Source organism: Amphiura filiformis, chromosome 4, assembly GCF_039555335.1.
Source record: "Amphiura filiformis chromosome 4, Afil_fr2py, whole genome shotgun sequence".
NCBI lineage: Eukaryota > Metazoa > Echinodermata > Ophiuroidea > Amphilepidida > Amphiuridae > Amphiura > Amphiura filiformis.
Window position 1 is genome coordinate 62,007,873 of NC_092631.1, and position 15,429 is coordinate 62,023,301.

Consider the following 15,429-nt stretch of genomic DNA (forward strand, 5'->3'; position numbering starts at 1 on the left):
GGACCGATCGTTATTTACGGCGGGGGAATGGGTGTTTTAAAAAATATCGACAAAAAATTTCGCGTTCCCCCTTGCGTCCGCTCAAAATTTTCGCCTTCCCCTTGTTTTCCCAATTTTCTCCATTTAAAATTTAACAATCCCCCTCCTGGTTCAACTAAAATTTCAGGTTCCCCTCAAGACCACAAAAAAATTTCGTGTTCCCCCTAAATTTACCCATTCCCCCCCTGCCATAAATAACGATCGCCTCCCTAAGCTTACTGAATACTGCCTTTTACATGTAATGCATGGTTCTTCATGTAAAGCTGTTCTTATTTGAATTTTATAGTGGGAGATTAAACACGATAGTGGACAATATATTGCAGGGATATGATGAAATCATTTATCTTTTCAAAAGAAACTGAATTAATTAGTATGGCGTAATTCGCTGTTTACATAGTTTGTAAACATGTCCATGTGCCCGATCGACGGTCCAATGTTTACGCGTATCGCGAGTTGTCACCACAGCTGTCAAATCGTTACCGAATTGCCTTGGCTCAATCCCATAATGCAACGCGAGTGCAAAACTCAAGATCTGGGCACGCTAAACGAAACGCTCACAAAATGTCGTTTATTTTACTATTTACTGTTTTTTTTTCTTGAAATAACCACTGCGGTAGGTTTCTCTGGATCCCTTTTATCAATATAAAGTGAAATGTTCTCATTCAATTTTCCTGCGAAATCTCTCATTGCCCCTTTAAAATAGCTCTGGGAATAGGAACATACATAATAATGATAAATGGATGCATTGATGAACATGCATTTTGTCACCATATTATACGAACAGATGAAAAAATGATAGATTTTTGTATTTAAAGAATCAGCTAGCAACGTTTGCACAGTAATATTTGTGGGGTCCACTTAAAAGAGCATATCAGGCATAACTGTTATCAGGCATATTTTATTGGTTATTGCATTCTGAATATATGTGTAATGTCCTTCTGATATCAAATAATTTAGATTTTTTTTTAAATTCACAATATAATACAAATTTTACTTATTAAATTGATATTTTTCATATTTTTGATATTTAAGGTGGTATTGGGGGCATTTTCTAGAAATTAGGAAATGCTTTGAGCATGTTTTTTAAAAACAGATTAATTCACTATAAATACATTAGAACATATTAGAAACACTTTGACGCTATGACACTGAAAATAGTTATCACAATGTTTTCACATAAATGGACAGTACGATATTCACAAAATTATTAGGGAACGGTCAATGAAAATGTGTAACAGACCATGTAAAGCTATGTGAAAACTGCATCCACTCAGGAGAGTCTTTTGCCTGATATTGTCACTGTGGTATAAGTGTGTTAGTGTCATAAAGCAGAGGGGGCAGTCCTCTTCTGGTCTATGCACTAGCAGGCTTGCCTTTTCAGAGGGTTCAAGTCTCCTGGTTCACTGGGAGCCAGAGGGCCAGTCAAAAACAGAAACCTAAGACAGACCCCAATTTAACCCCAGACCCTTCGGGTGCCAAGCATGCCATCAGCGACAGGTTAAGCCACAAGTGTTTCACTGGCCCGGGCAACAAAACTGTGTGTATATGACTTATAAGATTGCATCATCGCATCATAAGGGAAATACATGCATTGCAGTGGCTTCCCTATTTGTAAGATTTTGTAAGATTTATAACCATAGCATTAGGGTTAATAGAGACAAAGATACAGTTATTTGTATGCTAGAACATAATTAAAACTCCAAAGACATCCATGGACTAATCTGAGTCTATGCATTCTCATTGCAGTCTATATTATAACTTTTTTTATTATTTAAAAAACAAAACAAAAAAACACATTATGTGCCTGTGATCGAGCACCCCAAAGGTCCTCACAAAAAATGCATAAAAAGTAAAACTACACGTAAGCTACAATTTTATATTATAATGACAAAAGTGAAAATAAATTAGTTTAGCTGAAATACTTTGCCATGTCTAGTCTGTGAATTTCACTCTAGATATTTATTGTAAGAAAACAAGTGAAATAAATAGTTTTTCCTCATTTCCCCCCATGTATTGCATATCAGAGTTGCCAGTCCTTTACGAAAGCGGTTTAATTTCCGATGCGAGTTATAATAATCAATTGCGCGTGTAAGAGAGGAATTTAAACCCAAGAATAAAATGCCCACCGAGAAACAAAAACAAAGTGATAATCAATGTTGTCAAAAAATCCTGACATGGCAAAAAAAATCCTGAAAAATGTACTTTGCTATACATTTGTACAGGATCATCCAAGTAAAATTTCCAGAAATCAGGAAATTTCTTGAAGACTGGCAACACTGAATTAATATGGAATTCTTAGGGAACAAACCAAAAGATTGCTGATGTCCCAAAACATAACTACTTTAATTTCATAGCTGACCCACACTTTCTACAACTGTAACAAAGCCAGAAGTACCATAGGTCAAAACATCAAAGGGGACAGGAGAAACCATAGTGGAAATTTTTAACCCCTCCCTCCAGTGGCGTAGCTGCCAGAGGGGGTATTGCCCCCCTGGCAAAAAATGCCTATTTGGGCCCCCGCCCCCTAGTGCAAGAAAAAAAGAGGAAAAAGGAGGGAGAGAGAGGAAAAAAGAGAGAAGAGAGAGAGAGAGAGAAGAGAGAGGGAGAGGAGGGGAAGAGAGATATGGGAATCCATACGATATGCAATACCATACGATTATTTATCAATAAGCCTGACAAAATTGTCTATTTGGGCCCCGCCCCATACAGGCTTGCCCCCCTGGAAAAAATCCCAGCTACGCCACTGCCTCCCTCTGATTCATGTCATTCATAGGACTTCACCAATCTTTTGTTTTGTTCGTTTACTTTTAGTCTTATTTATATCAAATTCTTATTCAGTGGTTGTGGTCTAGTTGGCAGACACAAAATCTGATTGAACAATCACATGATTTCGAGTGTTGTCCATCAGGTTGTAAATGACCCCACGCCATCACAAGTAAACTGCTCAAAAAAAGAAAGTCCGCAGTCATGTAACCCGTCCTACACCAAAACTAGATCTTGTTATGACAATATGATTGATACGGTCGTGTGCAGAAACTTGTTAGCTCCAGTGTGATACCAAATTTGCTACCAAACACCCAAAAGTGACAAAGATTGTTACCAGTTTATGGCATTTGGTGCATTTTCAAAAGTTGCAAATCAAAACGAAGCACGCGGTCGAAATTGCTTAGCGTGGCAATATGGTCAAGCTTGCTTGCCCACGATGGACCCCTGTCGACTATCCCAAGTCGCGCTTTATTCAATTGTTAATTTAAAACGCATGGATTGCTACAGTGCTTTACTGATGAATACTAGGGCACGATGCGATCGATATGACCTAGCGGTTGTTTCCGGCTATGTCAATGGTCGCGCTCTGCCATTCACCTCTACAGGTCCGCGTGGTCCGTTTTTAATTTGCAACTTTTGAAAATGCACCAAATTTCATATACTGGTATCAATCTCTGTGAATTTAGAGTTTTCGGTAGCAAATTTGGTATCAAATTGCAGCTAACAAGATTCTGCACACGACCGTATCAATCAAATTGTCATAACAAGATCAGGTTTTGGTGTAACAGGTTATATGGCTGCGGACTTTCTTTATTTGAGGTGTTTATTTACTAACTTGTAATGTATTGAGGAGTGCGTATGTGGTGTGTTGCAGGTGTAGGCCTAGTGCATATTTCACGCACAGTATATTGTACGCGCAACTGAAGGTGTGAAATTATGAGCAGGTTTCATAAACAAGTTTTATAGTTAGAGGGTTGAGCCAGAGAGCCTTAACTCACAATGACCAGCTGCTACAACATGAGCATAAAGTTGCCATATAGAGGATACAGGCCATCCTAATATTTTTGGTATGATTTTGAACGGGTATAAAATAAGTATTTCAAAATTTGGATCATCTCAAAAACTTTTTGTCAACTTCATGCTCATGTTGTGAGAGCAGGTCATTGTAAGTAAGGCTTTCTGGTTCTCAAACCATGACATACTAAAATAATATTTAACTGATTAAGAATAGAATGAATGATATGAATTTTTGTTATAATCCTCTACCATGTGTGATAGACGACAGGCAAGTCCAATATTTTTTACACATGGTAGAGGATACAGTAAAAACAAAAATTCCTATCATTTATTCTCTAACTAAACACATTTTGTCTGACATCAGGAGTACAAGAGGGGACAAAATGGGACCATGGCAGGAAAAAGTAGGCAATATGGGGATTGGGAAGCTCATTGCCGGGAAATTTGTGGTTTTTGACCAAAAAATAAAGAAATACATAAGGAAAATATGTCATACTGGAGGGAAAATTTCGTAAACCTGGAAGGAAATTCTGGATTGCTTGCAGGGAAAAAAACATTTTTTCAACCTCTAAAAAAGGGCAGCACTCTTTTACGTTACCATCTACACGCAGCATATCAGAAATAGAAGTGAATGTGAAATGAAAACTATAAAAGAAAACAAAAAAAACAAAAAACTATGCAAAAACAAAACAATTGAAAAGTACCAGACATGCTGTGATCACAGATCACAAACACAGCCAGTTGTAATGTCAAGGGTATAGAAATCTGTATAAACTCACTATGACCACTGACCAGCTCTCAAAATGAGCACAAAGTTGGCTCCTTGATTTGGTCTTCAAAATATCAATATATCCTCTTTTTACAATGTTTTTTGTTTACTATTGAATTTTTGTCATTATTAATGGACTGTATCCTCTCATGCCCTAGCGTCTTTATGCTCATTTTGTGGGAGCAGGTGATTGTGAGTTGATGCTTTCTGGCTCTCAACCCTTGATGTGATTTTCAATGCATGTGTGATTGTGTGTAAGTGGAATGAATGTGTGCAGTGACATCATCATGCTATGTTATTTGTAAGAGAAGAAGGTACCCTTTTTTTGGTCTCTAACCAGTAGTGATGACCCTTTAACCCTAACACCCAACCCTGCTTTTTGCTATCGGAAGTTTAAGAAGAAACAAAAAAGGAGAGAAGATGAACAAAGTCACTTGGGACCCCCGTGATTCGAACCTCCCCCCGCATGCCAAGCACACAATCACCGACCGGTAGCCACACGGGTTACGCTACCCCGGGCAGCGATTCCGTGAGCATGTAGCACTTCGGGTGGTCATCGCAGACCCTGGGATTCATACATGCGCAGTGATTTTCATTGTGGTATTTATTATGGGTGTTATGGTAAAAGACCTTTGACCTCAAATCATACATGTACTGGCTAATGTAAATTATGCATTATGTGCAAGTGGCATCATCATGCTAACTATTATTTGTGGGAGGTGAGGCATTTTGATTGAAAATGACCCCTTCATAACATTTGGCCATTTATGTCAGGAGAAAAGGCATTTTTGACCCCTATGACCTGTGTAACCTTTGACCCCACAATTGTCATGAAACGTGTGGTCGATCACAGGCAGCAATGCTTGAGACCGAATTTGGTTGAAATTGATGAAAGCATGTGACTGTGAGTGCTACAGCATACAATAAATGAAAGTGTTGACAGAAAGAAGAAAGAAACAACGTACAGGATTAAAAAACAATGCAGCCAGTGCTCCGGCTATGTAATAAATAATGCAATTTTAAGGCATACATTCACACAACAATGCCACCAATCATTGACTAACCTCTTCCTCAATGGTAGGGGAGGAGCGTCTCTTATGCCCGGCATAGTGCATGCCTCTTATACCTCTGATACCCTGCAAAGCAGATTGGGAGTTTATAACCTCAAAAATCAAAAAATTTTCACAGAATCATGCTAAACACAGAGCTAATCTGGTGCAAATTACAAGTTGTAAATGTGGCTGACAAGTTGTAACCCAGTGGTTGTAACCATAGGCGGCTGAAGCGGGGGTACGGAAGGGACATGTCCCCCATCTTTATTTTAATCCGAAAAACACTGTTTGAATACTTTCATAAGGACTGTTAGATACCAAATATTGGTCAATTTTTTTAGACGTTTCATCTTCCGATCGGAAGATTTCATCAGTAATGTGATGAACCAGCAAAGAACTATAACATCTGGAGATGAGAGTAGGGTGTTGCTGGTTCATCTCATTACTGATGAAGTCTTCCGATCGAAAGATGAAACGTCTAAAAACGTGAGTAAACTAGTGGACTTGTATTAAGCACAATATTTACCAATATTTGAAAAACACTGTGTTTGGACCAAAATTGCTATATTGTGCACGCTTCGAGCGATGGCCTATCTTGTAGCAAAATTCACATTCATTTTAGGCTAAATTAATCGCAGTAAAACCAAAACAAAATATGCTCATTCCCCCAATGCTTCTGCCGCTACTGCTTGTAACACTGCATTAACTTGATCACATGTGGTAACTTGTAAATTTAGGCTACAGAAGTAAAATGTGTGAAGACAGTGATTTAACAACAAAATGCAATACTGCAATACATTTATGATACATGTTCTACGAAAAAAATTATAGAGCATTTCCAGATAATGGTAAACTATTCTTGGGATTAAAAAATATTATTCTGTTTTGCCAAATGAAACATAGCTAAATCTTAATCTTTTAGTTAGTAATTGTACCTGGCAATAAAAGTTAAATTATAGTTTTGCCACTTGAGGGGAACTGGGTTTAAAACATGCAATTTTGCATGATTTCTATGTTACAGAACTTTACAAAATTTAAAGACTTGGCAAAAGTATATGCATTTAAATGGCAATGTGTTTTCCACAAATTAGAGTGCATGCCATTATACTATAGTGCAACAAGGGCTTGATTGTCACAGTATACGAACAAATTTAAAAAAATGCATGTTTTTGGCCCTCTTAATTGTCTAAATAAAATTTGTCTTTTATTGCCAGTTAGAACCAAAGGATTTAGTTATGTTTCATTTGGCAAAACAAGTAATATTTTATTAATCTCCAAACAAATCTATAGTATTTTTCTGGAATTGGGAGTAATTTCTATGCTGGCATGCAAGTTGTAAAACACATCATCTAGCTGGTCCAATCTGGGCCAATGAGCAAATTGATAATAAAAAGCATGAGCTATTCTAAACATTAATTATATTTAAAAACACTTGGTAGACTATAAAAGATAAACAAAATTAAAAAATATGCATACATCTAATCATCACTTTATGTTGTTTCAATGTCTAAAACTAAATACACATCCAGTCTCACACACTGAAGCGAAAATCAATTCAGGCATATCATGAGCTACATGTACATATCACATGCGGATCCACAATGGTCAAAATATGTGGGGGAGGAGCCTTTTTATCCATAAATTGTCTCAGATGGGCTGATTTGAAATGAGAAATGTTCAGGAGGACAAAAAGACATGACTGTCTTGAAATTATAGCACCAATGACTACCTTCCTTTCTCAAGAAACAATGTTTTGTGTGCGCTTAGCTACAGTCATGACTATAATAACTTGAAAAGTGTATGTTCAAATAAATAAATAAATAAACACAAAAAAAGATGCAAAAATGGGAGTTTCATGGATTTGACGTTTGGAGATACAAGGTTTTTGCACAATACTTATAATAACATTCCATTCGCTATTGGCTGAAATGGGTAATGAGTCAATGACAAAAAATTGTTTAAAACTATGTATTAGGCCTATATCTTATCTATTATATTAGTTTTGCAATTTCAATTTTGAAAATAAGGTGACTGTGGGTTTATTGTTGCAGATAGACATGCACAGTTTTGCCAGTATAAAGCCTGGCTGGTAGCTACAAAATCAGTGCAAAATCTCAATTTCACCGAAAAGTGAAATACAAGGTTTTGTCATTACAGTGACAAGTCACATTGTAAAATGTTTAGTGTTACACAGGTCCACATTCTGACAAGTACTTCTACTTAGGGGGCTCTCATTTTCTTCGGAAGGGGGTCATGAATATACTGGGGGGTCATAGAATTTTGAGACCAAAAATAGGGGGGGGGTTATAATTTTTAACAACCAAAATAGGGGGGTTATAGAATAATTAAGGGCTGGTGACTCAAAATTTTTGCGCACGCATTTTTTTCTTTTTAACAAAATGTGCGCACAATCTTTAGTTATACTATGCAAGATTTTTGCGCGCTCCGCGTGCCTTCTTTTTTTTTAATGTGTTTCGCGCACTCCGCTCTAAAATTTTTAAATTTCCATAGAACTGTAAAAAAATTTAGCCCACGATAGGGGGGTTGTAAAAAAATTGACTCCGGTCACCAACATATTCATGACCCCACCCCCTGCCAAAGAAAATGACATCCCCCATTAGCAAATCAACAATCAGTTCAGTTAATGTCATGGATTGATGTAGAAGTCAGTATTGGGTCTTGGGTGAAACTTTTACTTTTCTCTTCTGTTGGCTTCTTTTATTTCTCCCTTTCTTTTACATTCCATTCCGGGGTTGTTGTTTTTGGGGGGGTAGGGGCCTGTGTCCGTGTCCGTGCCTGGGACCTCCTCCCCTTTATTTGTGGACAGCAGCTTGAGGTACCTTGTGCAAAAGTCAAATGTGACCACTTTTATACTAATTTTATTTTATATAGTTATCTAACCATATTTCACCTCCACTTAAAAACAGTTACTACACACCACATACTTTCAAATGCAGTAAATGTTAGTACAAATGAATAAATGCTAAATCAGTGTACCAATCATATCCATGGGCTGGTAAAGACACAAACAGTCACTGTAATGCTGGATCTATATGATTTATAAATTCTAACTGGAAATAAATCTGTGCAATTAGTAACATGAGATTTTTTATTGACACACAGTCATGCGACTAACCTCTTCCACAATATCAGATGCACGCCTTGGTTGAAAGTATTGCATACCCCTTACACTCTGTAAGACAATGTGTTTAGGATTCAGCAATATACGAAATACAGCAAATATTTTGAAAGGCCACATAAATCTAAAATAATGTGTGCAGCAACAACAGCAAAACACTTGCTTGTCTTTGACAAAAGTGAAAACGACATGTAAGACACCTCTCTAGCTTGTGGCATGGTAAATATGAATGTTTTGAAATTAAACTGCCCTTGCAACTACATGTAACAAGCATATAGAAAGAGGGAAATTGCACAACAATGCAGCCACGGCAAACCCACCCCTGACACCTCCCCCCACACCTACCCCCCCCAACACACCCCCACACATCCTACGTGCAATCGCCTCCAAACGTGGACGCTGTTTAGAAGGACGTTTTCCGCCATTTTGTTTGTGTATCTTTGTGGTTATGGAATTTAACCTAGCAATTGCGGACATTATATCTCAATAGAGGCATAAGCAGGAAACAGCATTCTGATTGGCCAATTGAAATGTGTTATCATCACATTGCAATCTCATTCACGAACAAGCTGCGTACAGCATTGTGTACTGTCACAGTCTTGTCACAGATGTGACCTAATTAGAGGTTAATAACTGTGCATCAGTTATTTGGAGTGCATTTTGAAAATCTAAACATTTTGCCTTTGGAACCAAGGAATATCCTGAGAGGCGTAGCCCAGAGGGATATTCCGAGGTTTAAAGCAAAATGTTTAGGTTTTTCACACAGCCTGACATATTACCGATGCAAAGCTATTAACCTTACCTCATTAATAACCATCACTTTCATCTCTTCACTTTTCAAAATAACACAAAATTTCCTCCAAAGTTTTTAAATTTTTTTTTTTTTTACATTTTGCATTTCCAAAAATCGAACAGGCTAAAACAGGACGACCAATAACAGCAGAAGTGCGAATCACAATCTGTGCAAATAAGGTAGCGCACAATCCCAAGATAGTGGCCAGCACCCAAGCAGTTTGTTAGACGCACATCACAGCGTGTGCGGAGGCTACTAATACATGTATTTACCCTGGAACAATTAACACTTTTTGTGGTCAATTGTGAGATATTAATGACCTTGATTTGGGTTCATTTTTTACAAGAAATAAAATATGATGGGATCACATGCATTGCGTATTCATGAGGTTATGAATTCTTTTTAAACAATGATCAGGACAAGCAGTCAGCCAGTATAAAAGGTCTTTGCAAAATAATATAGACTTGAAATTTGACCAGGCAAATTTGTTATGTAACCATTAATTATGAGGGCGATTGCCAAATTTGGAACCTTGACTTTTTTAACACTTGGGCTTTGCAAACTTGTGGCGAATTAGCTTGAACAACATCAATTTAAAGCCATGATTTTTCGGCTTTTGTTAAACACATGTCCCAACTTGCACACCTAAATGAAATCAGCGCAATTTGTTGTGTTTGTAGGTCAAGAGAGCAAGTTTTACATGAAGTAATAATTATGACTTTATGTCCGCCATAGAACTCCATGTTAAACAACCAAATTAGACAGTGGGGATTCTTTTACTTTTTCTAAAAATGCTTACAATGGACAGAAAGCCTTCACGGCAGTTATTACTAATATTATTTCAGTACTTTGGGTAAAAAAACAAAATTAAAATTGACGATAGTTGATTAAATTGGTTTTTCAATAGTCATATTCGTGACTACTAATAATAGTGGTGACTATTGGCAAATTAGTAGCCCAACACACCCCAGTACACACACAAAATTCATATATATGTTAATTCTTGAACAAAGTTAGGTTGCGTGCATACTTTGCGGAAGCAGTGTCTGGATAATACACCATCGCATTTCGTGGTTGGTAAATTACAAAGATTAATCAATAATCATGCATAAATTTCGGCATCATGATCATATGCTTGTGGGGCGCAAAGGATGTGTTCCAACGTAAATGTTTTGTCTAGTACATGTAATAGAGGTTATCTTCTTCACTCATGTGTGACTTCTAACAAAAGGCGCTGGTTCCCATAGTATTCCTCATTCAAACCAATTCAATGCACGACCTCGGAGTTACCTGCATGACCTTGGCGGGTTAGTTTGAAACAGTTTGAAACAGGTTGCACATGCAGGTACTTCTTTTGAAAGTCCTAAACAAGGTATAGCAGTCGTTGATAGGATATGCAGCTTATAGAACACGGATACCCTCTATTATTTATATCTAGACACTAAATATAAAAATTTTCACAAATGAATGCCAGGGGTCCATTTCACTAAACTTTCTGAAGCTTTGTAAATTCAAAATCATTTGTAACTTACGACAAATCTTAAGTTCCATTTCACAAAACATACTTACGAATGGTACACTTGATAAGTAATACGGATTTACTACAGGGACCCTTTGAAAAGTCACATCTAATATTGGGTATTTGTAACGTCACGAACGGTTACTTGAGTTACGTATAAAAGGGTTACTTAAAACGAACGGTTACTTGAGTTACGTATAAAAGGGTTACTTAAAAGAATTTAGTGAAATGGACCCTGATGACATAAAAAGCAATTCCCCTAATGTCAAAAAATTATCTAACACTATCTGGTCCATAGGGGTACAATGGGGGCAAATTTGAAATTAAGATTAAGGCAAAAATATGGAGCAAAAAATAATAAAATACATATTAGAAAATACACATCATATAACTTCAGAACTTATTAAAGGTCCGTAACCCGATCGACAGCATCATCCCCCCGATTTTTTTCATTGTTGATGAGGTTTTGGTATCACATAATAGATACTATTTTTCTCATTACTATCCTGAAATTTGACGCTCCAAGTCGATGTATTTCCAGAGAAATCATGAAACACAGCGGTTTTTACAGGCTACCATTTTGTAAATAATAAAAATTACTTCGGATTTCTGGGCAGGGAATTAATTGCGAATCATCAGTCTCCTCAACAGCTACTTTGGTTTCACGTCATACACATTCTGTGAAAAAGCGAACCACACTAACTGCTGAGGAGACGGTGTGCAGATTTAGTTTAAAAATTCCACGTTGGACGTAGTGGGCTGAATAGCTCAATTAGTTAGCGCATTGTGCCTTACCCGAGAGGTACCCGGTTCAAAATCCGGTATCGGAAGTTTTTTTTTCCTCTCCATTTTTAACCCAAACTTTTTTATATTCATTTGAAATGTACATATTGCAAGGGGAAATATATTTAGTTTCCTTTTTTTTCTGAAACGTACGAAAAAACCCAAACATTTTCCGTTCAATACGGGCCGGGCATTGTACAGCATGTCAGCATTTATCATACGAACGGGAATTGTTGTTGTTGCTTGCCTGCCCAGAATGCAATTCACGTATACCAAGGTATTGGATTGCAAATTTGGCTATTTATTCACATTTACGCTGAAAATGCTCTCGTTTTTTCTCAAAGCAGCATAAAGGGGGCGATATTTGATATTATTATGTAATTTTAAAGACAATCCATATCCTAAACCAATAGGGTTACCCCCCCTTTAAGAACAAAGTATGCTAGACCTTTATAGTTTTCAGTATACATACAACCAAATTGCCTAATTCATTTTTTTGAGGTTTTCAGTTTTTTGCTTTTTCTCAAAACTGCAAAAAATTACTTGGCATTTTGGTTATGAGGGATGTTTGGAGGTAATAATTATATCGTAACTCAATTTTCAAAAATGTTTCCTTTGGCCCCATGGAACAGATCATGTCACAAATGAATCTTATGAAAACTAAATTGAAGCCTAACATACTTTCTTAGAAACTAACAATAATGAAGGATAATCATTAGAATGAATGTGAATTAATATTATGCACATTTATTCAATTGTATGCAAATTTGGATGACGGGCATTGTTCAGCACTTTGCTATTTAAAGTCATAAATATATTACGGACTAAATTGCAATATCACCAATTATGCAAGACGTTACGGCAAAAAATAAATATTCCTTTAAGGCGGCAAAAAAACAGAACCCTGTTTTACAGACAGATGGACCTTTCAAGTAAGGTTGTTTGGTTGTCTTTTTTAAATTTATTTAGCAACTACCTTAAAATCTCATCTCCAAAATCTGTAAACAAATTGCATTTTTTTCTACTTTTGGCCCAAACAGCTGAATTTATATAGTACATGCATTACAGCAATAATTGTTTATTTAAATCCAAAAAACAGAAAATCTGGGTCGATCAGGCCTATAGAACAGGTTTTTTCCATCGCCTTAGGCCAAAAAAATAAAGGTTTGTCTCAAAGCTCACGAGTGGTTTGAAAACGAATGCGAAATGCGATTTTTATTCCCGACTTTTCTTATGGTATTTTGAGAAAAAAATCTGATTTTCTACAAATTTTTCCGGAAAAACTTATTGAAAATTTTGATATAAAAAAAAAATCTGCATTTCTTTTTTTTCAAATCTCGCGATTTTACAAATGCGCGCGCGAGCTTTGAGACAAACTTTTCTTTTTTTTTGGCCTAACATATATACTAATTAGCTTAAAAGACTATTTTGCCCTTTAGCAAACATACTAAAATAATTATAATTTATTGAATTTAAAAGAATTCTATTTAACTCACACACACCCCTGCAAACAAGTGTTTGAAGCATGTTTTAAGCAAGTGCAGAAATGGCACACAAAACCTTGCAGCATAAACACACAATTATGCAGATAGACTAACCTCTGACCCAAAGTCAGAATAGCGCCTCTGTGTCATGCTAAATGAGACTTTCTGCAAAATGAAGATGTGATCATAAAACAGTCAACAAAAATAAAAATAAAAACAAAGACATAAATGACAATAGTCATAAACACGAAGCATGTGTATGGCCATTGGAAGATCTAGATATCTTCAACGCAACACAAAACGTTGTATTATATGATATGTATTGCATCAATTTCACATTCATGGTAATAAATTAAAAATCAAATATGTTCATGTACTATTGCTTCGCAGATCCCAATACGCGTATAATACTGTACATGTGAATGTGGATGTTCATGTCGATATTTATATGTGGACATCACATGGATCATCTCTCCAAATTTGCCAACACCAAAATTTCATTGTCGATTGCAACAAGTACCCATCATAGCATACGAGGGGGTATCCAAAAGTTTTTGAAATCACCCAGAAGTGAAAGAGCTATATCGATGTCAGTGTAATCACTGTTCCTATGTACATTATGGTCCAAAAATGGTCTCATAAGTATGTTTACTTTCTTTACAGGTGGCGCTAGATGGGTAGTAGGCGCATAACCTTTTCACGATAAGATCCTCCACATGCTTGAGTTTCTTCACTGTGGCCGCATCATCCGTAAGTGATAGACGTCCACTTCTTGGCTCATCTGTGAGGGACATATGTGGCCAGTTTTCAAAAAGCAACAGTGCCATATGATGGCAATCATCATCACCGTAGATAGCTTTTATTTCATCATAGATTTTCTGAGCATTGTAGGCCTAACCCTTCAAATGCAGGAACTTAATCACGCTGGGTGCCTCAATTTTCACCATCTGGGAAAGCTAAATTAACCACCATTATCAGGGGTCGCAATAAGAAAAAAATCCAAGGGTCCTCCCCTTGCCTTTGAAATTTCAAGGCTCCTCACCAATTTTCAAGGGTCTGACCCCAGACCCTTGCCTTTGAAATTTCAAGGGTCCTCACTAATTTTCAAGGGTGCAGTTATTATGAAGTATGTTGGTGTAGACTATTTAAACTTTAAACAAATAAATAAAATAAAATTGCGTAGCATTTTGCTAAGCATTTTGTGATGCAAAATTTGTGTTTGCATAGCCAGTCTGATTGCAGAAGGCACTGACTGTTGACCCCTTCTTCTGAATGTGGCTCGTCTTGGGCAGTTAGCGGGTCACCTCTGAGCCAATCATTAGAAGGGGCTATGGTGTTTCTAAGTGAGTAAGCTTATATTAAATAAAATAACTAAATCAAACTAAATCCAAATCATATTTCCCATACTCATCATTCATCATTATTATTGCTGATAATATCGAACTTTGAGGTGTAAATATGGTGTGACATTGCCACTATCACATCATTCACATGTGTAAAAATATCGCTTCGCTTGCATGCACTGAGTGACCTCTGTTGTCATATGACATCATGGACTTCCTCTGAATATTTATAAGTTCATTCATAAAAGTTTCAATTCGCTCATGTTTATTAGTAATCCTCACTGCTCGCTATTCCAAAGACACATGGTTTATTATAGTTTGTTGTCGTGCCGCTAATTATCAACTACAGATATAAGTTTGCTATGTATTATTTTTAATTTCATCTTTTACTATCTGAAAAAATAACGCCCTGAGAAAACGAATGGATGTTTCATCAACACATTTCAAAACTTTATGTGGATGGCTAAAATTGATGCAAAAATACAATTATATCTCGGCTATCTAAGCCTCAGGCCTCAATGACCGTCACACGCTTGAGCCTCGAGGGCAGAAAGCAGGATTGTACCATTTGAAAAAAGGGGTAGGCCTATTTAATATAATACTTATACCGCGAGGAATGTGGTCTGAAATTGAAAATAATGTCGCAAACCTGGTAAAGTCGCTCCACGACCATAAAGAACAGCAAGAATACCAAAGATGAAAAAAAGAAACAAAAACAAAAGTTA

The 15,429-nt window shown here is 36.7% G+C and overlaps 1 protein-coding gene across 11 annotated transcripts in view; it reads right to left on the reverse strand.

Moving 5' to 3' along the window:
- LOC140151170 (5'-AMP-activated protein kinase subunit gamma-1-like) overlaps window positions 1–15,429 on the reverse strand; it is a 123,687-nt gene that overhangs the window by 93,047 nt on the left and 15,211 nt on the right. For 9 of the 11 annotated variants that reach the window (XM_072173397.1, XM_072173401.1, XM_072173402.1 and 6 more), the window contains exons 4-6: window positions 13,476–13,526; window positions 8,780–8,836; window positions 5,656–5,727 (exon numbers count right to left, since the gene is read on the reverse strand). The exons of 1 other annotated variant lie outside the window; for it this stretch is intronic. In XM_072173397.1, coding sequence (XP_072029498.1) covers window positions 5,656–5,727; window positions 8,780–8,836; window positions 13,476–13,526 — 180 coding nt within the window. The remainder of the gene's footprint in view (window positions 1–5,655; window positions 5,728–8,779; window positions 8,837–13,475; window positions 13,527–15,429) is intronic. One more of the 11 variants, XM_072173403.1, reaches the window with a different exon arrangement.